Here is a 26,887-nt window from a genome sequence, read left to right on the forward strand (position 1 = left end):
GAAGGGAAAAAAAAAACAAGATTTAATTTAAAATATTTTATTGACAAACATACACTTGCTATAAAAGACAACAAACTGAGCACTCTGTTCCTCAAGAGGAAGCAACAAAAAAAGAGATGTTCAGTTCTGGGGAGGCAACAACTGTGAGAGAGGCAGACGATCAGGGAGACCTCGATAGACATTTGGAACTGACATTGACATTTGGATATTAAAACACATCAGGGAAGCAGCAAATAACTTTCTTCCAGTGGTTTGAGTTAGCAAGAGGGATCTGGGAGGTTTATTGATGCTGGTTTGGAAGTGTGCTTCAAGTCGGATGCGAACATACAAATACATGCAAGAGTTCACACAAACAAAAACACACACATGCACTCAAAGTCCCTTCTGTCCCCCGAGGGGGTCCATATAAACTTGCATTCAATGCAGAGTAAGGCACTGATTCATTGTAGGAGAATAATAGAAGACCCAGATAGATTTAAACAGTAAAACAAAAGTATTTCTGATAACATGCATTTTCATCCTTCTTCTTCTTCAAGAAATAATTATGGGACAAATGACTGTGAAAGATAAGGACACACTATGTCAGCAGGAAATCCCAAAATGCACGCCATTTTCTTTAAAGGTCCCATAAAAGATGTCAGCTCATAAAATTAGACTATAAAATATAGTTCTAATTAGGTCTAACACAATTAATACACTCCTCTTTTGTTGATGAAATTCATGACATGATTTCTTTCTTTTCTCATCACATATTTTATAAAAAAGATAAGATAAAATCATTTCAGAAGTAGGAGACTCTACTTTTTTGAGATTCCAAAATGTGTTGAGTGTGAGTCAGAAAGATATATAACGCATGACCTGTAAGGGACCTGTAAGAAACTCTCACAATAACTTACATATGTTCTTCCATTCAATCTCTCAGAGGAAAATAAAGAATGAAATAGAAATTAAGTTAGGAATAAGGCATTAAAATGGTTAAGCTACTTCATGTAATTCAACTCTTCACCCTGATCCTGGAGTCACACGACAATAGTAGTTAATATACATTCTTAAGTGGTGCGTAGTGGAAGCATGGTGTTCAAGATGGTGGCCCAGAACATGCTGATGGAGGAAAGTTTCAGAGTTCCAACGCTTTCTTTCTTCAATAAAAACCTTCCAGTTGTTCAGATTAATTCACAATAAAAAGGAGATGAAGCTGCGGTTCCCAAATATTTCCCAGGATTCAAGTTGAGAGATTGTGCAATAGGTGGTAGTTTAGGTTGAAATCTGCGACTGGCCATCATAGCGTGGTGGGCTGCCCCCTACCTGCAGAGATGGAAATGACAGGCAAGCATAAGTTGAAATTTTTATCCAAAGAAAACAGGGTAAACAGTCGATTTTCTAAATGCAATGAAATCATTACCAGTAAGCTATAACATATTAAAGATGGTGGCTTGCAAAGGAAACAAAGGACATGCATCTTCTTCACACGTTGCACACTCTCAGCGGTCATGATTCTACATGAAAAATGTTTCAAGGAACACATCAATTTCTGTTTCTCCATGGTCTCACCTCTAGATGCAATGTAGCAGTCGTTGCAGCTCAGCAGTCCGTTGCGAATTCGCACATCAGTTCCAGCAGTGGTGTCGCCAAGCTGACCCTGACACACGCCGCACTGGTGAGACAAGTAAAGAGATTATTATTGACCTCCATTCCCTGTGCCTTTAGTTATTTTGAGAGGGACAGAGTCACTGCACCTTAAAACACTGCATATGGAAAAATAGTCCCAGTGTGTCGATGATCATCGCAGCTCCCTTCCCCAACGGCTGAGAACAACCGGAGCATAGTCTCTTCCCACTCACGCACCTAAAAACACACGTTTATTTTTACATTTTTAAAAACAGCTGAGAGTCTGAGGTGATGATTTTACCTGCTGGGTGAAGGAGGTTGAGACAGTTTCCCTGCCACTGCTTCATGGGACCCAGACCTGTGGCCACAATTCCACTTGTTAGCTCACATGATGCCACTAGAGCAGACATATATGAAGTATGAAGGGCCATTTGCAGTTATGAATCTAAAGGTCACATGGCCCTTGACACCAGCCTCTTAAAATCATTTTTTTAAATGTCCTATTCATACCATCACATGTACTTAATCTGTAACCACATTCAGTTTTCACATAATTCATTATGATTTTGAGAGATTAGCTTGATACAGAACATCAGGAAATAAAACACAAGTATAACTTCCTTTTTATGAAAAAACAAACCAAGTTACAACATACCGTTTCACAAAATGGTCCTGGTCCAGCTGAGAGTTCCGGTCCAGAGAGGCTGTTTTCCACATTTCCTGTTTCTTCAATGGTTCCCCTTCACATAGAGACTCTACAAATATGGCCACAGTGGTTCATTTAACAACCAAAACTGATCCTTTATCTTAAATGTGAATCTAACCTTGAAGGAAATGCAGCTTAGACACGTGCTGGTCCTCCTTTCCAGTCTTGGGATTGTGGCCATTCCTGCTGTCAGAGTTGTTCACCGGTGGAACTGTAGGGGTCGCTGTCTTCTGGTCTGACTGCTGACTGACGAGGCCAGATGGATAAAGCGGGGCCACGGTTTCCTCCAATATCTTCCGCTCCTGTGAGACAAGTTTTGGAAAATAAAGATTATTTATAAAAAATACATACTACTAGTTAACCATACACATTTACTGATACATACGTATATACAGTGTAATTAGACAGGGACAAACTATTGATTTTAAATAATATATTGATTAAAATGAATAAAAATAATAAGATTACATGGATAAAATCCAGTTATAATCCATACAAAATATAGATTTCACAGCCCTGGGTCTTTCAAAATATCAAAATATAAAGTTTTTAACTTAGTAATTAAATGAGATTTAGTCATCACACTTGTAAACTAAAAACAAATTTTGATAAAAAGGAATGCTCATGATCATAACTGTAATAAAAAAAAGAATCATCTTTACCAATGTCCAGCAACATTCATATGTCAGACTGAAAAGAGGAACGTGCCTGGAGGAAACCCACTGGAGCATGGAGGGACTATTGAATGGCAGCTTTATAGTAGTTCACTCACGGCGTATTATTATGGCACAGTGGTCTATTTATAGTATTTCTGAGCGTTATTTATACATCATCTGTAGTATTCGCAACAGCCAGATAACGTGCTTTTGTCTTGTATATATGAGTCTGCACCTCTTCATTGTGCCTCCGTTCCTCCTCCTCGACCTCCAGCTGTGCTTTCTCCCACTCTTTCTTCAGCTTCTCCTGCTCCTTCTGGTATTGCTCCTGCAACACAGGAGTCATGCATCAAACACGACAGACGTACACACTCTTTAAAAGACACGCACACAAGCACAGTCACTCCTTATCTTAAAGGTTTGCTTATTCACTGCAGTCCACCAGTGTACCTTTAGGAGGCGCTCCTGCTCTTGTTGCCACCTTTCCTGGCGCTTACGCTCCTCATTGGGGTCCCACACCCAGTGATTAACGCGTTTAGCCAAGTTCAATATGGGGGTCTCAATCTAGCCCAGCAACCATCAGTCACAAACACGGACAGGTAAAAAGAGCAAGGGGACAGAAAAAGAGGAAAAGTGAGAGGACACGTCCAACTGCAGAGACAACTAGCCGAGACAAGGGTCAAGACAGGGTCATATTGAAGGATGAAGGAGGAAACGAGAGGAAGCAGTGAGCAGCGATGAGAGATACTCACAGAGTGGCTGTTCTCCTCAAGGCCGTCTGTGAAGAAGAAAGCAGAAAAAAAAATGTTGACTGTTATAGAAAAAAATAAACAAGTGAGCTGAGCTGAGGGGGGGAGGAGTGACACCCCAAATGAAGTCTTTGGATCATGTACTTGTGTGACAGACAAACTTAAGCTCTGCAGATGTGCTGGGTAAAAATAGCCAGAGGAGAGACGCCCCAGATTTGTGGCTTCGGTAGTTGTTCATCTTGTTTTGTGTCGTCCGATTTTGGTCGCCATTTGCACTCATAAATGCACTGCAGTTTCACAATGTATTCTGTAAACCTCTTTATGCAGCATTTCCGCTTGTTCAACAGACACAAACAGATACCAAAATAAATGAGTTAGGTCACTTTCATATATTTGGACAAACTCAAACGTGAGGCCCTAGAAAAACATGCCGGGCCAGCAACATGATTTTATTACTATAGAAGCAGATAATACCCACAATGTACTGCAACCTTTGAAGCACAGAGCAGTGCTGATGCTTCCATATAGAGATGCTTCAATTTTTTTCTTGCGGAACCTTGGCCACCATTTTTATGAAGCGTTTTAATTCTAGATTTCTTACCCCGTACCTGGACAATAAGCGTCTAAAAACTAGCCCCACCAGATAGAAGCTAGTTACTGGAGATTTGAGTCAGTGACAGCATTGTAGATCTCCATAGCATGGCTGTTTCAAAAGCAGCCCAAGCCACACACTACTGAATTAAAGGTGGGCAGCGGGTAATGGATGAGCACCCTCTTTCTATTTTAAATTGATAAAAATGAACTCACAACCAACCTAGGTCTCGAAACAAGCCAAACACGGATGAAACATGAACTTTCCTCTTGACAACTCAAGCTACAACGACACCCTGGACTCAGTGCTTCTGCATCTATTCAGCATCACATTGTATAGACTATAATGTACACTTTCCTGATATTCTTAATCTGCACACGTTTAGTAAATAATGTCAGAATATATTTTGTAATGTGGAAATATCAGGACTTCTGTCTCAACCAAGCTCAACAGAATCCCTCACAGAGTGAAGTGAAATGGGAGCATCAGTACCGGAGACTGGAGCAGAATATTCTACTGTGGCGGTTGAAGATGGCTGACTTGGTTTCTCCTCTGATGGCTTCTCATGCAAGTCCACGACCGTCTTCACCTACAAGAGCAAAGGTTCTGTGTTATTGCTGTGTGTTTGTGTGCATAAATGGAATAGATGAGTCACGACAAATAAATTATACATTCCAAGCCTTTTCAAGAACATGATGTCTGTCACACTGTGTTCCGCAAACAGGAGAATTATCATGAACAGGCAGACATGAGTCAAAGGTGTCTTTGTGTTTAAACACTTCTGCTGATGATCTTTGCACAAAGACATATTCAACTGCTAAATTTACAGCAAAACTACAGCTTTGAAGCTGAAAGACTTCTACAAGGTCTTGTGTTGCTTGGCTGCAAATCGTCAACATAAACAAAACAGAAAGAAAGAAATTTTGGTGTCAACATGAAAATTTCCTGTAATTTAATGTCACAACAACACTGGCCCTTCGACTGAGCATAGTTTGAGGGAACTGGACAAGCCGGCTGTAAAGTGACACACAATGTTAAGATAACTTACTAAACAATAATAAAATAAAAGTCCTAAGAAAAAGTCATATGATGTGCCACAGCAAGACTCAAAAGACTGCCTTGATTCACAGTAGACAGTAGACCAGATATACAGTAGCTGAAGCCTGGACATTAATTTTCGGAGGCTCATGAGAGGGGGGTGAGTTTTGCACTGCAGGACCTATATGTGAGAGGCAGCCTTACCTCTCCGTTGCTCAGCCCTTCCTCCTGATATGGCTCGATTAAGGTCTGAGTCAGCTCGGTCACAATCATTGTCGTGACAACACAGTTTCTTCCAGGGAACAAGGAGCTGATGGTGGAGCCTGAGGATGATGATGACGATGATGAAGATGATGACTGAGAGGGAGGGAGAGTAGCAGAAGTAGTCGGAGGAGATGATGGTTGGTGTAGCTCTTGAGTAGATGAAGACTGTTGGGTGGGAATTTCCTCTTTCATCGGTTTGTTTTCCTTCTCTGGAGTGATCAGCGGGGACACAGGAGGACTTGAGACAGAGGCGTCACCGTTCACCCGCACCAAACCGTCCATCTAGTGCAGGGGTCGATAATACAGATCGTGATGGACATGAAAAATAAATGTTAAATCTTGAGAAATAGACAGCTCACCTTAATGTTCAGGGAGTTCCGGGGCTGGCCGTATGGCTTGGCTGTCAGAAGTGGGACAGGTCTGGAGGTGGGAGCAGTCGGGGACGGGAGCTTGTGCGTCGGCTTTACGCTCGGAAGCTGCATAGGTGCCACCGCAGTCGGTGTGACTTCGGTTTCTCTAACAATTGAGGGAGGCTTCTTGTCTATGTTTTGAGGCTCACTAACTGGTCCTTGGAGTTCTTTAGACTGAGGTGTCTTAAGTTTTAACTGCTGGACATCATCGGAGGCTGCTGGAGAGACGGATGAAGCAGTTGAGGACGACTCTTCAGGCGCCTCTGGCTCCGTCACTGCGGCCGAAGCTTCTGGTTCTGGTCGCTGTGGAGCTTCCGGAGACTCACACTCCTTGGTGGGTTTGTGCTCCACCATACTGCTCTCAGGGCTGACATTAGAGTTCGATCTGGGGAGCTTTAAACTGTCCAAGGTGGCATCACTGATGGTAAAGCGGAGTGCGTAGCGTTGTAAGACCATGGCAGCCTCCTCTGGGCTCGCTGCTTTCTTATAGGCTTCACACAGCTCAGCCTCTCGTCTCTCTCTGGAGGAACAAGGTTTACTTCTGGTTGTCATTTTGTTCATTTAATCTCAGACATAATTTGTTCATGGTATCATAAAGAGAAACAAGATAGAATGTAGTCTTACTTCTCCTCTACTATCTCTTTGTAGGTCTTTATGCTCTTCCTCTTGCTGCCCTCGACACCATCCTCCTTCATCTTTTTCTCCATCCTCTTCCTCTCCTCCTCTTTCTTGATGAGCTCCTGCGAGGCGCTGCGGCGGCGGTTCTTCCAGCGAGCCAAGTCCTGAGAACATCATAAAGTCAGATGTCTCACGGTTGATCCCGAGTCTCGACCTGTCACTTACATCCTGCCACTGGTCATCGTCCTCCTGGAAGTTGTTGTACTGTTCGTGCATTCTTTCGTAGCGCGACTGGCTGAGAGACGGCAAGTGTCCCACCTCGTCCTCATTGGCGATGTCGCTCATGCTGGCGCTCCTGGAGAGGGCAGAGGTTTGGGACAGCATGAGACAGGCGGGAATCATTAAAGCAAATACTTGAAATCGAATGGTAGAAGAAGTAGAAAAGCAGATTCTTTTTAATTTGATTAATATAAATAAAACTTTTGTTATTATGTGTGTGCACTTGCTGTTAGAGCATAGTGATTAAACAGGAAAAACAAATGGCACGCTTTGTTTTGAGTCATGCAGCTTGAAGGCAACCAAAGGTCGCTTCACAAAGCAGCAAACAAAGGAAGGAAGCCATGAAAAAAGACAAGTTAGTAGAATTAAACTACAGAAAAAGAAAAAAAAACTGCAATCATGCAGAGCCCAATCCGAACTGAACTTACTCAGTGTCCTCAGACAAATACGCAACTCGCCGACTCATCCTAAAAGAGCAGAGTAGAATGAATAAGAGGTCAGCCTGGAGGTTGGGAATGCTCATTGTTCTGGAGGGAGAAAAGTTGCATCGCTGCAAAGCTCCTGATCACTCCTGTCAAACCCTGCAGAAGAGTCATGGAAAGTGCAACATGCAGGCCGGCGTCTCACATCATTGGAGGCAGATCATCCTCCAGCCAGGATGGCTTCCTTCGTGGCTCCTCTTTTGTCTCCCTCTCAGCCCTCACATTCTCTATCAACTCTTCTTTAGAAATGTGTGCGTGAGTTGGACTTGGGGTGATAGGTGAAGGAGAGTGGAGCTCAGCGGCTTCAGGGACGGAGGGGTTAAGGATTTCTTTCTCCTCCTCCAGGTTTGCACACTTGCTGGGTGGAGTTGTGGAGGGTTTTTCTGCGAGTGGGATGTTGCTGCTGAACGACCCAGTGAAGAAGGCAGAATTACTAGTAAATACAACTACAAAGTGGCTTCAAACTGGACGGCAGTTAGTGAAGGACAACTGAGGAGTTTGGGACAGTGAGTTGTGTTAGAGTCTCCCTTTGTGATGCAGTGTAAAAGTTCAGGGTAACTTTTTATCCTCAAACCAAACAGATGCAAACCTCTAAAAATGCTTGTAACTGACAGGCAGTTTCAAACTCTTAAGAGCGCAACACAAATGCTGGCAAGTCAAAGCAACACACTCATGTTAGTACAAACAGGTCAACCACAACTCAGTAGGTCAAATCCTCCAGATTCCAAAATCCAAAAGCTGCACCACATCTAAACAACATTTCGTGCAAGTCACATCCACAGCATCGCAACTCCAAACATTGCGGCATCACCGTCGACAGATGTACCTCTCAGCAACCACCTTCTCCAAGCGCCTAGGTCTGTTGTGAAGCGGCTTCATGGCAGAAACCGGGCTCACCGTGTATTTGACTGACCCTGGAACTGGCAGAAACTGATTGAACGACATGCCTGATTTTTGAAAAGCTCCGGTCCTCCGTGCCATCATGTCATCTTTTTCCAGGTCAGGCAGAGGCTCGTTTTCATCATAGTCTTCCTCATCGTTCTCAGAAGCGGCCCGCACCACAGGCGGCTCTGAGGGTGCTGCGACCTCAATGGGATCGGGTGGCAGCTGCTGCTCCACTCTATGATAGAAACCCTGATGTGAAATGACCACACTACAGCCTCTTGTTAGTGTTGCAGACCCACACAGTTAGTAGTTGGGGAACAACCAAACAAGGTAACTACAATCTAGCCTTTCTGGTGTTGAATTTTGCGTTCTTAAAAAACAGTATGGACCATAGTGGGAGCATGTGATGGAGGTGACGTGAGAGATACTGTGCGCCCTAATTCACACCACACAAGATGTTAAGAGGCTTTACACACAGCTGGAAGCCTCAGCTCACCTGACATTGACTTTCCTACTTTGGTTTGTCTGTGCTTTATCTTTGCTCAGCAGCGCCGCACTAGTGGGGAGCTCTGCCTGCGCACAGCGTTTGGATGCAGGTAATGGCAGAAAGCTGTTGTAGCTCGTTGAGACTGTGCTCTGTTTCTGAAAAGTCCCTGTCCTCCTCGCCATCATGTCGTCCTTCTGGAGGTCGGGGATTTTTTCTTCCTCCTCTTCATCCTCATCCTCGGACCGGTCCGCGTACTGAGCAAGACGCGCGTCCAGCTCCGCGGGGGAGGAGGTGATGGTAGGGCTCCAGGGTATTGGGTCTACAGAGTTTGCGGCGGTCTCGTTCTGGCTTTCCTCATTCATCTGGCTGTGAGAACACAGCGTTAAACTCACACCACAACAGCAGCACGAATGAAACCTGCCTACAGCCACCTGACAACTGAGCAAAATCAAGGCAGATGGAGCAAAGCCACGAAGGCAAACACAGACCCACAACTTTGACAGGATGGCATAAACAACAGGCAAGACCACAACAGGCAATAAACCCACACATATAAACGAAAGCAGAAGATGCTGTAGTGATCAAAAGATCTTCAAACTGGGGACCCAATATAGTTTGAGTAGTCCCATTGCTCTCTGGCTCATCAACATGCTTAGACTATATTTAAAAAGCGGAGCAGAATAACTCGATAATTCAGTTTCAAGGCCATGAAAACACCTGACTGAGGACATTTGTTTTCATATTTAACTTGTAATTATATACTTAAATCCACCATTAATTATAACACACGTAAACATGCTATAAACAGACCATCCTCTTTCAGAACTTAAAGACATCCTCTCGGCTCAAAATACTCTGAATGTCTTGTCGTTTTTGCCTTTTAACTGGTGACGGCTGGCTTTGGTTTCCCTGCCTATTAGCATCACATGACCAGCCAGCCAGCTTCCAAGCAATGAACAACCAATTTGTATATAATTGTATATCTTACACTCTAGCTAAAATGTACGTTACATTCGTCTCTAATGTAATAACTTTTTTTTTAGTGAAGAAAAAAAACTTTCAGAAGACAAAGGATGTTGAAGTCACACATGCCACACAACCTAATATCAAACACAAAGTTAATAAAACACACGTGCACTGACCTCTATCAGCCTAGAAAACAGACATGCACAAGAAAAAATGAGATGTTTCCATCTCATACATCATTAGACTCAACCGAATGTTGAAAATATCTTCCTTTAAAACATGTGATACAATCTTGTAGTAAAATATTTGGGGACAAAAGGTTTTCTCTGAAGTCTTCAGATAAATAACTGAAATTCATCCATAAAAAGTCGAGGAATTCACCTCTAAAGTAATATGTTTCATCTTGGGCTGTCGCTTTTTGTTGTAACTTTACTGGTTTTGTTTTTACCTACTAATGAACCTGTTGTCTCTTCCACAGAATCGACTCTCAAGTTTGGTCATTTACAAAGAGACTTTTCACCAAAAATAATAAGTGACAAGGGAAGTGTATTATCTTATTGACTATCAACGTTGTGACACTAAGACTTTTCGTCCTTGATATTGGATGCAAGACAAACAAATGCGATTAAATTATGATTAAAATATTATAATAGTATAATATTATTAAGAGTTTTCAGTTATTCTGCTAACAATATCAATATAGAAAATCGTGGATGGTAAAGATGCACCTAAAAAGCAACTATCATTAATACAAAATCGTCTCACAAGTCAAAACACTCTGACAAGCAGACTGATAATGCACAGCCAAGAACGGTTAAAGCCTTGGTGCGTACTGATGCAAGCATCTTTGAACAAGAGCTACTGACGTCCTTTATTTGCTCCGTCCATACCTGCGTTCCCGCTCTGAAAGCTGGGAGCCCAGACCAATAGCAGGCATGGCTACAGTTGCCTTGGACAGGAGTCGTCTTAGCAACCCCGCCTCCTCCCCTTCATTTGACGCGACCGTGTCTACTGGCCCAATCTCAGTCACACCCCCAAAGGTCACAACTTTGCTGTGACCTCGAAACTTTGCCGATCCGCTGACAGGACTCCCATAATTTCTCTCCAGACAAGCGGGACACACAGGGGCCGGCTCAGCCTCACTGAGGGTATAATGTCATGAATGAAGACACAAACAACATGCACAAAAACAGAAGCAAACAGAAGAGACAAAAACAGGGTGGAGAAGAAACGCCACAAGAGACAAAGGAAACAACTGTGAGAACAGAGATGGAAAGAGTGAATCAGTCGGGAAGTATGAATGACGGACGGTCTAAAGTTAAATCAGCTTGACAAACACTCACACAGACACACTCTAGCTACTTCCTCCGTGCACTGTAATCACACTTTCCCTGGCTACAGCTTCGGCTCTGCAAATACAAAAAAATCTTTCTCCTGTCTAATGACATCAGAACTCAGAGGGATGACAAAGAGCGAACCGAGCTCACAGCCAACAAGCACCCCCTTTTTGTGCACACACAATCTGAGTCTGGGACAGTCCTCCACTCTGTTTCCGTGCCTGTCAAAGACAACCAGAGAGGTCTGAAGGCTTCACTATGCCGAGAATAAACAGTTCGATGGGAACAGGCCAGGAGGAGGACAATCGCTCCGCTACGATGTAATTAACTATACATAGGAGAGTTGTTGAACATCAAGTGACCTAAAATGCCTCAAGCCCTTTTCATTCACTCCAATCCACTTCTCAAATGAGGGTAAAAGCAACATCATGTTACTAGACATTTATTAAGCAGTGAATAGTATTGAGTTTATGATTGGTGTTTTACCTTGCTTGTTTTCATTTCTCATCACTATGAGAGGTTACGCATCATTGCACATCACATTGGTCATTAGTAATCCTCACCTCTTCTTTTATGGTGAAATGTAAAGTCTATTTACCATGAGGCATTTCGACTTCTAGCTTTGTGTAGAATAGCACAATAGCTAAACAACTGGTTCGATAACATGAGCGATAATGGAGGAGGTTGCTAGTTAGGAGTTTCCTCTGACCATAACTACAGCAGTCAGAAACACACATACTTGCACACGTATTAGCAACACACTCGGTACTAAGGACAGCAGCACGAAAACTCAAGTGTTCTCAGGTGCAACGTAAATGCAAAGTGTGTGTTTGGCACCTTGGCTCAGTCATCTTGAGTCTCTCCCACTTCTGCATGTCTGCCTGGCTCATGGACGCAGGAGCAAAGCTCACTGGCCCACCTCTCTGGGGAAGTGGCCTACTCTGCGCACGCCTCCGAGCCAGGTCATCCGTCTGCTTATTAGGCATCGCATTAACCCCTCCCGCTCCTCCCTCTTGCTCCGCATCCTCGTCCTCCTCCCTGTGATGAAGGGGGGAGTTTAGGAAAGGGTTCTCTCTGCGTGTAATGATGTCAGGAACTTGGTCCTTCTGACTGTCCAACAACATGGCCGGTAAAACAGCATCACAAAACACATTGCACATCAAATATACACAAAAGCAACACCAAAAGAGAGAAAGAACAAGTGAAAACACAGGGAGAAGAAATGAATGAACTAGAGGTCACACTCCTCTGACCTGATCTCTTTCTCTTGCAGTGTTTGCTGAGAGGCTCGTCTAATGCCCTCCCAGCGCTCACGATCCTTGCTGCTACACACGGGTGCAGGCACAAACTGATGCACCTTGGGAGAAACAGGGCCGCGCACTGCCCGCCTGGACGCCAGGTCGTCTTTACGGACATCCGGGACTTTCTGTACATCTGCCTCCCCTTCCCCATCTGAGGAAGAGTCCCACACTGACTTGTGACCACTCAGGAAGTCATTTTCCCGCCGTAGGATGATATCCGGAACCGGCGACCTCACTTCCTGTTCCTCGGACGGTGCTTGGCTGGTGTTTGGAGCAAGCAAAATCATTTCAGGGGAGGTTGGAAGGTTTTGTTGCGAGGGCGCCGGAGACGTGCTCAAAAAGTTTGAGTGCAGCCACAAAATCAAAACCATGCCTCTGAGGAATCCACACGCACGCAAACCAGTGTTTCTCACTCCGTATTAATAATCCAGATTAGCACGTTTTAATCCTGATTTACAAATATTTTCTCATTAACAATGTGGGTCTACACACACAGCACGCACGAGCGGTGAGGGAAAATTCAGAGAACACCTTTGACAAACATTTGAAATGGAGAAATTATAAAATGGCCAGTTGCTGTCACAACAAAATGAAGTCAATTATCCTTCACAAATATTCTTCTGCTGAAACGTGTTTTGGAATGGAGACCACTATAAGTAGGTTGTGTGATCTAAGCAAATAACCTGAATCCGAATGGATGGATTTCAATTAAAATTTCCGATTATATCTATCTCTATATCTATATATAATAATGGCTGAAGTAACTAGTGATCACAGTTTAGTGGAGTTCTGAAATACAACCATATAGCTCCAAAAATCTTTTGAGGATTTGTCAGTGGAGTGCAGGCTCCATTCTCTGTGAGTGAGCTGAAGAACACTACTGCCTCTTTGCTATCAACAACATTTCAAGTATTAAAATCAAATATATTGAATTATATAGACAAAATAAATGTAAATGTACTATAACAGCAGCGGCAGGAGAAACAAGGTCAGAGTACGGGGGTAAACAAGTGACTTTCTACATTTGTTTGAATAGTACACAAATAAAATGTCAAGGTAAACCCAAGCCCATGCACATTTTTGGCAGCCAGTTTGAGTTCCCCTCACTTCAGTGCAGCGACACTTAACCAGCTCCTTTCGTGGCCCGTGTAAACACAAATGGTCTTAGAATAAACTATGTTTTTACATTTAAGTTAGTTAATGAGTGTTAGTATCGACAAGTATTCTGGACTCATGCATGTTACGGCAAGACCATCAGCATCTACAAACAAAACCATTTCAATAGAAGAATCTCACTAAGTCAACCCCAGCAGTGTTGTACGGAATACAGACCTCACTGGGGCAACACAGAGACCTTGTACGTCAGAAGTCACACCGACTATATTGTGATGCAGCATAGCAATCTTTCCCCACTTCTACATCACGGTACGTCACTCGCACCTCTATCAGCTACCATCCTCACACCTCCCTCACAGGCCAGAGATATTAGTCCACTACACAGGCGTCCAATTGTTTTTGTGGCTCCTTAATATGGATCAAACTGACTCTGCTACTGCTTGTACCAGAGGAGGAAGACTCTGGGCCTAAACTGAACCCTGAACAAGCACCTTGACACCAAGCTCATTGGCCTGACAGGCAGAATGCATTCCTGGCATTGTTGACCTGCAGCACAAGCCAATAATAAACTCACAACCAACCCATCACAAATGCTGACTAATACCACAATTTTCCCTCATAAATTCCCCTCATCCTTCACTCATTTACCAAAAGTAATTGCCATACACTTAAAGAGTCATTGATCAATATCAAAGCGATTAACTTGCTGTGTAAATGAAAACCAAAAATAAAGCGAATCCATTCCTTACCGCAGGTTACTTCAAGTAGCGCAAGCTCAAAGCAAGAAACCGGCTGTGTTAACGGTGAATCAACGCCAAGCAAGCTCCGTCTCTCTGACCTGCTGTAGCGAACGGCAGCAGGCAGGACTTTAATTCCGGCCTTTTCCAACTTCTGCAGCTTCTTCTCATCCAAAGCGCCCACAGCCGCCTCATTATTTAGGTTGTCTGGACTGCTCTCGTGAGCCCATGAGACAGTCTTCGCGGCCTTGCAGTGAAATCGTTTGCCATCAGTTTGCTCCTTGAGAGCTTGGCTGTGTCCCGTGTGTGACGGCAGTGACAAGTGAGCAACGATTATTAGCTTCACGTCCGAAAGATAAGTCGGTGAGCACAGATGTGGATGCCAAAACTCATTTACCTTCGCTGCTCTCCTTCCTCTGCTTGGGGCTTCCGCCGTGGAACTGGGACGAAGGAGGTGGCGTTGCTTCGGTTGGGCAGGAACTGGTTAAACGGGACGGAGCTCCTCGAATCACAACTGGGCATCCGCCTGGCCAACATGTCATCTTTCCTCACATCTGGCCGCCGGTTGGGGCCATCGGCCTCGGAGTCGCTGCCACGCCCTGGGCATCCAAGAGCAACAGAGCGTAAAAGACATTGGTTAGAAACTATGCCAGCACTTCGAGGAACCTCATTTGTAGGACAATTTCTTCCAACAGCTGGCTCCATGTTTTCCAATTTGACACTCACTTCGGGTCTTTTTTGTCACTGCACCACTACTTGAATACATCAATATATGCTTGCCTTAAAAGAATGTGTCCCAAAACATTGAAAAAATGTCTGATGATTGAGACTATGTCGTATTTTATTTTTAATATTTACAAAGTGTAATCGATGTGCAGCTATTATTTTAAGGGAAGTCTGGTACATTATGGTGCGGCAAAGTTTTGCCAGGAAACATTTTTGTTCAACTTTATTTTTAGGTGAGATTTTACACATGATTCTGTGTTTTAATGTTGTATTTTACATTCTAGTTTATTTAAATTCTGTTTTATTTCCATTTGGCAACTGTTAAGCACTCTGACTCACTACATATGAAATTAGATTACATTGCCTTTATTTGTATTCCTATTCCGACTATAAATAACTTATTAAAATCATATATATACACATATGGACAGCAATCAAATGTAGCCTATATTTTTATTTTAAATTATAAGTAATGTCCATTTGTTAAAGGTTTCTTAATGCCCGCCTTCAAACAGTCTAATAAAGGGAAGACCATTTCACAAGATCCCAGTGAAACAATTGCATTAAGTACTTCAAGTGGGAAAGAGAATGTAAGGAAAGAGTCTATCAACAGCTGCAGGATTGATTTTGTTTTGCACTCTGCTCATTATCAGGGTAAGAAGACAAACAGGATGTCTTTGATGGTCACTCAACCAACCCCCCTGAAAGCCACTTACACACACACAGACACTTGGATATCACAGACAGGATGTTGACCTCAGGCTGTATTTCCCAGGTTTAAGTGATTGATACTGAGATGAACAGCTGTTGCATCTGGGGCACACACAGGCACACACACACGCGTACACTCTTTCAGCTGTTGTCCAAAGCCAACAGGGACATGCCATCAGACTATTTCTGGAGGAGTTGACACTGGGGGCCGAAGCTGTTGGTAAATTAACTGATTTGATGTTTTTTAAGGATCAACAGTTTAATGTCTTCTCCTTTCACATGTGCTAAACAGTTAGGTTGACAGTCAAGCTATAAGAAGGCAAAAGCTAATCCATACTTACCATCACTGTTGACGCGGGTCACAACATCGGGTGAGGGGCTGTGCTGCGAGCGGGAGCCGAAAGAATCCAGACTGTTTGAAACAGAAAACATCCACTATAGGTGAAGACTGCAATTAAATGAGTGTGTCCTGCATCAAATCACCTGTCCAGGGAGTTATCGCGAGTGTGTCGAGGAGGAGAGAGAGAGTCACTCCTTTCTGAGTCCCAGCAGTCGTAGCCACTGTCTCGCACACTCCGCTTCTGGGAGCCATCCCCACCATCGTCACTTTCCTGACAAAGATATGATCATGGTATGAGTTCAAGCATGGGGAATGTCCACCATAATACTTCAAACAACACTATCATTTGAGAGACAAAAATCACCAAATAGAAGTTAACGTTTCCTTCATCAGCCTGTGACTAACTACAGTCAGCCCTCTCGGTGATCTGTTACTTTTCAAAACCTAAATACTTCTCAACATACATTGAAGTTGAAAGATCTAGAAAGTAGTCATTTCATTGCCACTATTGCACAATAATGAAGGCAAATGCAGCCAGCACTTCAAATCATTCATTGTTTTAAGATTCTCTGTTTCAGCCATCAACTGACCTTTGACCCCTGTCTGTCCTCTGACCTCTCTATCCAGCCCAGGGCCTTTATCCTGACTTTCTTCAGTCTTTACTAACTCCTTTGTTCACTAATGCCATTGTATTTTCTTAATTTAATACATCTAATAACCTCTGTTGATATGCGACTTAAGATACTTTATAAAGAGTATATTTGAGAGACCAGAAGCTTTAATGTGTTTTTACCAACCAAATAATGAGCCAAATCAAATTCAGAAAACGTCACTTGAAAATCTTCAAATTTAATTTGGCATTCGACAAAAATGTGACCAGATGGTGCTGTAAATGGTCAACTACACACGTTAATTTAATTTTACCTTATTACCGCAGATTACTTTTGACAATCTCATCTTCTAGGGTCGGGATATCAGTGTATAGATTTATTACGTTTTATTTTGGTAATAAAATCATTGACCAAATTATCATTTGTATGTTGGTTTATTTATTTAGTTTCCATGTTTTATTATTTGAAACAAATGCATAACTCATAACACAAGTATTAAATTCAATTTTTTTAATTCTGTTTCATAACATTTTGTGTTGTGAGAAGACCAGTGGCATCAGTTTAGATTAAAGACATTGAAATAATAATGTTTTGATGAAGAAATAAATCTTTTAAAACGTTTTAGTTGGAAGGACAAACATAACTAGGCGTCAAGAAGTAAAGTCAACACATTCTGGTATTGAGTTGCACAGATCATAATATATCAGAAATTATGAAATACTAGTGCTTCAAATTGAGGGAACTGAGAGGGAAAAAAATTCATTGCCTCGTCTGGATCCCAATCTCATATCATTCATAGAAAATAATCAAATCACTGAGGTGATAGGTCAGGCAGCATCTTCTTGAGACTCCTCTGTCTCAAAGTGTTTGTCTGCAGCCACAAAAGCAGGAAGCTGTCGACCCCCGCACCTCCTCTGTGCTGTTATCTCGCTCTCCCTTCCTCATCATCTGTGATCGCTTCACTCACCACCTTCATCTGAGCCAGAAGACCTTCGAACTCCTTGAGGTTGAGAGTGGGCCCGCTGTACGAGGCGCAGCCGCTCGCAGCTTTTCCCAGCCAGAAGACTGTGTTCAGCACCTGACAGAGACAAGACGCTGTTTTCATCAAACAGGAATACAACAGCACGGAAACATTGATGATCGAAACTTACATTCTTAAGCTTGCGGTTGCAGTCGGAATCCCTGATGAGAGAGATCAGAGTTTAACTTCAGATAGTTCAAACCAACAGATTTTAAAATATATTTACTTGAGGTTGGCTCTGATGGAGGTGTCTTGCAGGTCCCCCGGGTCAAATAGCTGCGACCCCTTCAGGCCCAGCTCCTCACAGCCACGCAAGAAGACAGACAGATTGTCCTGGGAGAGAGATTTGAAGACATTGACGGACGGGCTGGTCACACTGGAGGGTGTCCATTTACCAGGCCAGCGATGGGGGTGGGCAGTCGGTTGATCTTCTTGACCAGGCCTGGCTTGATGGCACTCAGCAGTCTGTGTGGAGGAGGGGAGGAGCACAGAGATTAATGGAATTTATGGATGTTGTCGCTGCTTCAGACCTTAGAGGAAGTCGGACACTTACTCGCATAACAGGATGCCGTTCTCCAGAGCGCTGCGGAAGTCCTTCTCCCCGAAACTCTTCCCTGTTACAGCCTGAGGAAGGAAGAGACGCACATCAATCGGCATAAATCGTTCCCTTTCCATTTTGACTTCTACTTGTTTATGAAATTATTTATCAACATCAAACCTGGTGCGATAAATGTATTCTTATTTTATAATAAAAACATGGTCAACATTTGACATTTGAGTCCATTAATATAAACTAATGGTGATTATTCACATTTTAATATTTGATACTTAGCCATCAGGATGGAAGTGCACTGGTGATAAAGTTACCTTTTATTACTTAAATTTTCTGTCCATCAATAACATTTAGTCTCCTTCATCATGGAGGTTTTGAGTATCACATCACATTGTATAATATGGTGCACCTAGAAAAATTTTCCTTGCAAAATAAAGTTGAAAGAGTATTCTGTTTTGTCAATATTTTATCACGTCAAGTGTGTCACTCTCACGGCACAAAAACGTGAAGGAATTATCGAGTACTCGAAGCAGAAATGTTTTCAGTATTAATATACCAATTTTTTGGGTGCATTTTTATTTTTAACAAAAAGCAGTGCACGGATTTGAAAATGACACATGACGCTGAAATATAATGTTCAGGGTCAAAATGATGCTGTGGGAATAATTGTCCAAAAGAACAAGGCTCATGCTTCAGTTCTAAACCAGCCAAACCATGTTTTTAAAAAATCAAGTAGAAACAAGAGATACAGAACAGCTGATCAAAATAGACACACAATCCTTGTGAATCTTGTCTTAATCACCACCTATTACATAATCACAACAAGACCATATGGGCGTGAATTACATCACATTTATGAACTTATTAGTTGTTCTCCTGTGTTAAATCAGCGTATGAACTGAACCAGGGATGATGACTTCAATCCACTAGATCCACCTGGTACAGAGCCACGGGGTAAACCCTGATTATGCAGGAGGGACAAGAGCGACCAACATGGTGCTAGTATGGAATTATTGGTGGACGGATTTGATGCCTTGAGGGATTAAATGGCGAAAGATGCATTATATTAGAGTATATATATAAGAGTATAGAGTATGTATAGAGTATAGATTGAGTATAATTTGTCCATGTTGACGGTGAAACGCTACATTTCCCTGTCTATACTTGAGTTTTCTGTCATCCTGCCTGAGCAGTCCATCTTCATCTGTTCAGCAGAGAAAGTTGGTCACCAGTGTTCAACCCTCCCCCCACAGAAAATCTGCTTCAGTAATACATATTAGCGTGACGAGACCAAAGCCAAAGACGCTCTCGGAATTTAATTCCATTTTTCCCAAAAATGCAACCTCACTCACATCCCAGCTTCAGGAACATGCAATCATAGCTAGACGGAGCCACGTCGCTAATCTTAATCTCTTGTACTGGACTACATTTGTAAATCCATCCTGTACAGCATGAGAGCAGGAAGCAGAACACACACGTACACACACACACAAATACACTCCCTGCTTTCTTTGGAAGTTGTGTAACCAGCGAGCAAAGATGAACATGAAAAAGGACAGAGACCTGGTCTGATGCTTGTTTGGATGTGTAATCCAGATTAGCACAGATTACAGTAAGAACTCAAACTCTGACATCATAAAGCCACTCTCTCCACGTGGGACTTATTATTATTCAGTTGGTAATTGTCTGCAACTGCAAATCCGTGACACTGACACAAACAGTTGCCATAAAGGGCATTTAAAATGCATTTTTCTTTATCCTGCTTCTTACCATAACATCCAATCAGTCTCTCCTGTGGAACTAATTATATACATAATTTATTGGATCATTTTACCTGCTCAATTGCAAATATTTTAGCAGAAACACATTATCTTATACATTTTGACATCATACATGATGAAATAATGAGGATAAACATCGACTTTTCTATCACAACTATTCATGTTTTTATCATGTCTTTATTTATATTGTCTTCGTATTCATAACATTTATCATTTTTTAATCAGTTCCTTCTGAATACTCTTCCCCCAAAAAGTTATGTCAACATGCTCAATATAATAATGAATCATTTTCAAATCATTTTTGCCACTGCAAATAACAAATTGGACAATTTCAAATGGAATTAAAATTACAGGTATGAAACATACTGATACGATATACAATTTTTTTTTCAGATTTTAGCAGAGCTGGAGGTTAAGTACGAACAAATCATATTTATGTAAACAATAATAAAAAGCACTTCACCTCTTGTGTTTTCAATGCAACGAAATGCAATGAAGATGCCTTCAGGTGAGACAGGAAAAACAGAAATAAACTTTGGGCAACATGAATTGAAAGTCACTCACAGGTGACAAACAATATGTTTTCAAGTCAAGAGTTTGTCTGTAACACGGCATTTGATTTCCAGTATTAAAAATATGTTTGATATAGTTATACATGTTTCATAAGTAAATCATAACTGCTTTCTCATCATCACTGGAAAAGATGACTCAAAACTATTACTTTAGATTTAGCCGACCAATATGTACATTTCATCAGTCTCAGAAACAATGATTTTATTCTAAACAAATGTGATTAACTTCAAATGTCCTGCTGTAAACTCAAGACCTTCTTGTGCCTCCCTGAATTCCATCGACTAGATGGCATCCTTTGTTGCTCTAGATTGGAGGGGAATACAAACACAATCCATCTGCAGGAACAAAAACATATTTTTTTATTACATAAGGGACAACCAGATGTTTCCCATTGGCATGACTGTTTTTTCATTACACTTCTGTCACACGCATCTGCCTTGTTTATCAAGGTTGGACTGTCTGAAACATTTACAGCATCTTCCTACATTATTAATTCACTAAGCAGCGCTGTGTGTGTGTGTGTTTAAAGGTGCAGCCACCAAAGATAGCTCAGCTCTTAGAAACTGAGTGGTGTTTTTAACACACGGCGTTAAAGTTTCAGCAGAGGAAAAATACTTTGGTGTTGTGAATGGGATGGATTCATCCAGGAGGCGGGGCTTCATCTCGGCCAAAGGAGCCCCGGCAAAAGGTCTTGGGGGCATTTTAGGAGAAGCAAAAGTAATCTGACCCTTTTCTTGGTCATTCTCAGCCCTCGCGGAGCGCTGCCTGCTGTGACACGAAGAGGGGACGCAGTGGACGAAGGATATTTAGCAGGGCTGCAAATAGCGATTAATCACAGACTAGTCAGCACAACACATGTATGGGCGGATGAACAGGCCAATGTGGCAGGTTGTAGTGTTGCAAATACAGTACAATATAAATGTATAAAACATGTTCTAAAGACCTGTGTTAAATGTTGTTTCTAAACTTCACATTTCAATTTCAATTGCTCAAAATGTGGAGTGTCCTTTGATGTATCCTTTGTGAAATGGTCCCATATTAAGACATTTGGGGTTGCGGTGGTTCCGGATTTCTTCTATTTTAAATTATATTCTATTAAATTTACACAAGAATGGGCACTTCATTCAAGATCAGATAGAAAAAGGCAATGTTTCTTTTGAAAGGTAAATTTCACATCATGCTGACTGACTTGAAATCCTGCAAACTTGGTGGGACTTATCTTTTTTTTTCCACTTAAACTATAACATTAGATGATAGAGTCTTAAATGGAATAAAACAGAGCTGAACCGGTGTCTTAATCGGTGTTATCACATCTAACCTCATGACTAACTACTTGCAGTAAAGTTCTATTTTTAGACACAAACTCTTAGTTTGTTTCTAACATGGTGATTCTGCAAAACGATATAAAATAAAATTTACTGATTTTTCATTGAATTCATTTATACAGTATAAGCAAGACTCCAAATTTCAGGGAGTCACTTCAGTCTTTCACTGGTTTCTTCTGGCTCACGCTGAGGGATTATGGAATTCTAAAATGGATTGGGGATAGTCTCTCCAAGGGAAAACCTTTTAACTAGTTGGGATCCTTAAACCTCTCTATTTTGAGGATTGGGCGGAACACTGTTTTTCACTTAGGATACAAGTGTTGCCTTCAGAGGGAAACATTAAATTGACTGGAGTGATTTGAATCAAAGCAGTGGGGTAGTAATGGGGTCACTCGACTGCACTGTTGATCAGAAGAGGCCAGAAGGCTTAACATTTCACTTCACTGTCCAGTCACAGTAAAGTAGAGAGCACACAAATAAACTACGGCCATTGTGTTAAGATGTTATTGTGAAGACCAAGGACATAAAAGTCAATTAGAAAATGAGTGTTTCATAGCAAATATGACTGGCTGCTTGAATTCTGTATTAAGACAGGCAATGTTGCCAAAATAAATATGTTAATCCAAGATGGACAAATGTCAGCGTCACTGCCATAAATGGGTCACACACTTATGGCTCCATTTTTACCCGATAACAATCATCACTATCAATATTCTGACTGTTGCAATATATTGCTCACTGAGGAAATACACAAAAACGGATCACTTTTACTCGTTTACCATTCAGGCCCTGATCAGACTAAGATTTGGACTAAGACCTGGTATGACGGGCTTGTTTCACGCTGTCCGATGACCATGTGGTCAGCCAAAACAGGACACAACAGAGACCGAAACAAAAGAAGGAAGCAGACACAGAGATCAAGTCATAATCCAGCTGTGTTGGAGGTTCTCACCGAGGATTTAATCTGCATGAAAGTAATTAATCAGAGTGGTTTGTCTCGTGACTGCAGTTCTTGTATTGTTGATTAATAAATCAGACGGATTAAAAGACAACAAACAAACGATTATTTTCAATTAAGATATTGCCTCTGCATGCGTTTAGTCCAGAATAGATGTGTGGTTCTTCACCTTTATTATTTCTTGTATCACTTAAAGTCTCAAGTATTCTTTGGAAATAGCTACTTACATATAAATAACTATTAAAAAATACTTTTAAACTGAGTCTAACAACTGATTTGCATCCTTACACACACACACACCATGTGATGTCTCAGATATGGAGGAATACATTCCCCTCTTTTGGTGGTGGTCACCTTTATTCCATATTTCTTATCCCCCTCACACTTGCACAGCTGGCTGTCTGTGACCTTCTAAATTAATCTGCTGTAGACAAATGTGACATCTGGCACCAACAATCACAGGCACACACAGATGACCTCACAGTTCACTTTGAAAGGAAAGTAAGTGACAATGTACTGCGGAGCTTATCTGATCCTGATGATTGGCTGAAGTTAACTCCGCGGGCGGCACGGCTGACATTAACGCCGTCAAACACACAATGCAGAAACTATGTGGTGATGAATGCACTGTTTGGTATTTGTGTAGCGAGCCCTAACAAATAAAGCATCCTGAAGTACAATACGGAAGACGACGCTTCAATTTCTGCCCGATAAATATTGCGGGAAGCTGTTTTCTTTGTAGGGTGTCTCGACTTTACGTTCCAGATAAGGCGAGGAGCACAGTCATCCAAAAGAGGTCAAGCTCACTTTACTTTGGCTGCGGCCCCTGCGACTCAAACACGACTAGTTGGGCGCTATAAAAGTTCTTAAACCAAAATTAAAACAATGAGAATGTTTTCAGGCGCACAATGACAAGCCTGGAGGCTTCACATAATATTTACTGCCTTGGATAAATATTGTTAACAGACAGGTTGTCACACAAGGACATTACAATAAAATGTTTCAGTATTATCATCTCAGCTCTGTAAATAAGTCAGAGGTATTTATTTGCTACACTTTCTGCTCATGGAAATTGTCACACCTACATTCGGAACACCTAAAAAGATGTTTGTTTTTACTTCAGGTGAGAAATGTATTTCTAAACATATATAAATGTAGATTATGAATACCTGTCATTAGTACTGTATTCAGCCCTGTGATACAATATTGTTATTTTGTTACAGACACACAAATCAGAATTATCCCACTGTAAACACTGCAACATGAATTTCATATAAGACCCCACGCGGTGGTGACGATTGCTCTCCTGCACCTCCTGGAAAAGGTGTCACCTGAGAGTCTGGCCCTGCTACGTTACCATAGCGACCAATGTCACTCAACCTGGGTGTGTCCATGACTGAGTGTGTGTGTGTGGTATGATGCATAGCAGACAAACGCTTTGCATACTCTTGCAAACTCTGTGAGCCACACACAGAGGAGTGAAAATATAGACGGCAGTGTAGAGTGGCTGGGTTCAAAATGCAGCATCTCCACCTGTGAGCGCGCAAAAATACAGCGCTGCAAATAGACTCAGACTGACGCGCCTGGAAATAACAGCAGAATTATGAGTCAGGAAGACAACAAAACATGCGCTCAAGAGCAGCAATGACTTGTTGCGCAGCAGAAATCTACCTCAATTGTACCTTTTGGGAACATAAGAATCACATTTAGCAAAACTGTGTTTCTCTCTCAAACTAGTTTTGCAGTTTGGAATCAAGTTTATTTACACTTGAATTGGTTGTGCCAATCCAGACGTTGTTGGATCACAAACAACTGAAAGGATTGGTTGCATTTTTTAGTGTTTAAATGTTTGCATGAGGAAAGCATGATTAGCCAATCTGCAGTTAATAACATCTTCCTTTAAGTTACATTTACAGACACAAAAACTGAGATTAATGGCAAGTCAACTCTGCCGTCGTATGATTAATCGAGATTAAACAGTTTAATCTGTTGACAGCTCTACAGATTTTGAAAACAAATCTCTTCATTTATAGTTTTATGGTTACAAAATTTCTTAACAATCCAGTTAAGACACCGATGACAAATTGGATTTTAGTTTGTGGAAGTTGAAGGTAGTACTAGTTAACTGTGTGAGGAATTCGAATTAAGATACTGAATAGAGTAAAACAGAACAGAACAGTCTTTATTTGTCATTATTCTGGGAGTACCACAAAATTGTGTGTGCTTTCACAGAGCCACTGTACACTACAGGAAAAGACAAAACAAATACAGTATATAAATATGTATATAAAAAAGGCATTGATGTTTATATACATATAAATATGTATATAGACATTATGTTTATATACATAAAAATATGTATATAAACATCAAAAGGTATTAAAAAGGTATTGATGTTTATATACATATAAATATGTATATAAACATGAAAAGGTAATAAAAAAAAGGTTTGTGAGTTGTTTTTACATTCACAGCGGTGTACAAAGTATTCTGAACACATTAAAGCTGGTTTATTCTCATGTTGACATGTTGAATCCGAGGTTTGTGTCTGTAAGGTGTCTTAAATGCAGTCAGAAAATACTCCTGCGCTGCCTGAGCCCAGTGACCTACAGAACACGACTTGCAGCCGTATTACTGCGAAGTGGTGGCAGCTAAAGCTAATGCTAAATCACTGAAGTGACAGTGAAAAATGGGTCATACGAAGCAGCTCCGCAGGCAAATGGTGATTCACCCGGGTTTATTCGGAGAGAACAGATGACGGCGGAGGCCATGCAGCAGACGAGAAATGATAATCTCGAAGCACCGTGGGTTCAAACCGGAGCATCTCGCGCGTGAACGCTGGCCCGGTTTCATAACCATGGCAACCAGAAATCCCTGGCGCCTGAACTAGGGGGCGTTGCTGAAGCAAACAACTCCTCGTTGACAAACAAACCCAATAACGAGTCCAACGTGCTTTGCTTAGCCGTAAGTTTCAATCAAATGTGGGTTAAAAAGTGACGCCAGAGAACTTGCCAGTCATTTTGTCCACACATGTGTCCCACTAGTAACCCGACACTGAAGCCACCGACCCCCAGCTAACAGGTGACCGTGCGCCGCGGTGGTGGTTGCTATTTACGTACATCCACTGTTCCAGTTTCTTACAAAAATGTCCGGCTTCGCTCTCATTTACAGTGCGTTGCATGGTTTGGTTAGCATCTCCAGTCTCGTTCGGCTCACCTCAATCCATTTTTGCGCCTCCTGACACGCTGGTTCTGGGTGGCTCGCCTCCGGTCCGTCCCGCGGAGCGTCCGGGGCATCTCGTCCTGTGTCCCGGCTAGCCATCTGCTGACAGGCCGTTGCTGCGCGGTTACAACCGTAGCTCCCCCTCCTTGTTCCAGAACCAAGAGGACTGCTTTAAATGTGGCACAAACCCTTGGAGCAACGCGGCGAAAGACGCCAGAAGCCTCTCAAAATAAAGACTCTCCTCCGAACCGCAGAGACTGACGCCGACGTGCTCGATCACCGTTGCCGCCGTGCTCTGACGCGTGAACGCGCAGACTGGAATCTATGCGGGGGAGGTCCGGACGGATAGACAGCGAAATGAGAGGGGGACAGAGGAAAGAGTGGGATAGAGCCATTGAGTGGGACGGTGGATGGACGAGAAAGTGAGAATGAGCGGATGGGAGGGGCGATTAACAAACGTTATCTGGGTCCCGTTATTTTGAATTTGTTAGAAGTGGATGACAATTATTACTAGTATAGAGGGCTTCAAACTATGCAAGTAGTTTGGGGCCTTAGAAATGTGGCTATAAAGTTAAGACATTTACAGGATGTTTTTAGATATGTTTGTTCATTTCCTCCAATGAGATCTGACAGATTGTTATGCATTTGGTTGCCAAAAATAAAGTGAAAACAATGCAAAAAGAGAGTGGCGAAAGAAGCCATATGTAAGAGAAAGAGGGGCCCATAGACCAACGATGGCACCCCCAAATTAGATGATCAAGGCAATATAGTCATTTGACACAACAGTGGATCAAACCTAAAAAAAAAAAAAAAAAAAAATCACAATGAATAAATG

General features: G+C 42.0%; 1 protein-coding gene across 5 annotated transcripts; it reads right to left on the bottom strand.

Annotated features, from left to right (window-relative positions):
• Nucleotides 1–40: 40 nt before the first annotated feature.
• LOC128753913 (LIM and calponin homology domains-containing protein 1-like) lies at nucleotides 41–26,414 on the bottom strand. Of its 5 annotated transcripts, XM_053856104.1 has the most exons (28): nucleotides 26,047–26,414; nucleotides 18,194–18,264; nucleotides 18,036–18,105; nucleotides 17,867–17,973; nucleotides 17,771–17,801; nucleotides 17,587–17,697; nucleotides 16,152–16,279; nucleotides 16,010–16,080; nucleotides 14,629–14,830; nucleotides 14,333–14,524; nucleotides 12,331–12,639; nucleotides 11,915–12,115; nucleotides 7,548–7,805; nucleotides 7,349–7,387; nucleotides 6,867–6,996; nucleotides 6,648–6,805; nucleotides 5,973–6,543; nucleotides 5,554–5,895; nucleotides 4,804–4,900; nucleotides 3,723–3,748; nucleotides 3,421–3,534; nucleotides 3,206–3,298; nucleotides 2,433–2,616; nucleotides 2,264–2,363; nucleotides 1,910–1,966; nucleotides 1,737–1,845; nucleotides 1,552–1,654; nucleotides 41–1,305 (listed from the first exon to the last, which is right to left on the bottom strand). In XM_053856104.1, the coding sequence occupies exons 1-28, from the start codon at nucleotides 26,149–26,151 to the stop codon at nucleotides 1,280–1,282; spliced, it is 4,005 nt and encodes a 1,334-aa protein (XP_053712079.1). In that variant the 5' UTR covers nucleotides 26,152–26,414; the 3' UTR covers nucleotides 41–1,279. The 5 variants fall into 5 exon arrangements, with proteins under 5 accessions (XP_053712079.1, XP_053712080.1, XP_053712081.1 ...); XM_053856105.1 differs by lacking the exon at nucleotides 3,421–3,534; XM_053856106.1 differs by lacking the exons at nucleotides 11,915–12,115; nucleotides 12,331–12,639; nucleotides 14,333–14,524.
• Nucleotides 26,415–26,887: the final 473 nt, after the last annotated feature.

The sequence above is a fragment of the Synchiropus splendidus genome, chromosome 2 (genome assembly GCF_027744825.2).
Source record: "Synchiropus splendidus isolate RoL2022-P1 chromosome 2, RoL_Sspl_1.0, whole genome shotgun sequence".
Classification (NCBI taxonomy): domain Eukaryota; kingdom Metazoa; phylum Chordata; class Actinopteri; order Syngnathiformes; family Callionymidae; genus Synchiropus; species Synchiropus splendidus.

What these genes read in the sequence shown, in the direction of transcription:
- LOC128753913 (XM_053856104.1), bottom strand. Translation starts at nt 26,151, where the DNA reads ATGGCTAGCCGGGACACAGGACGAGATGCCCCGGACGCTCCGCGGGAC. An exon ending in TCCATCAGAGCCAACCTCAA is followed by an intron (nt 17,802 to 17,866) that starts GTAAATATATTT and finishes CTCTCTCATCAG; the next exon opens with GGATTCCGACTGCAACCGCA. An exon ending in TTCTGGCTCAGATGAAGGTG is followed by an intron (nt 16,280 to 17,586) that starts GTGAGTGAAGCG and finishes TATCTTTGTCAG; the next exon opens with GAAAGTGACGATGGTGGGGA.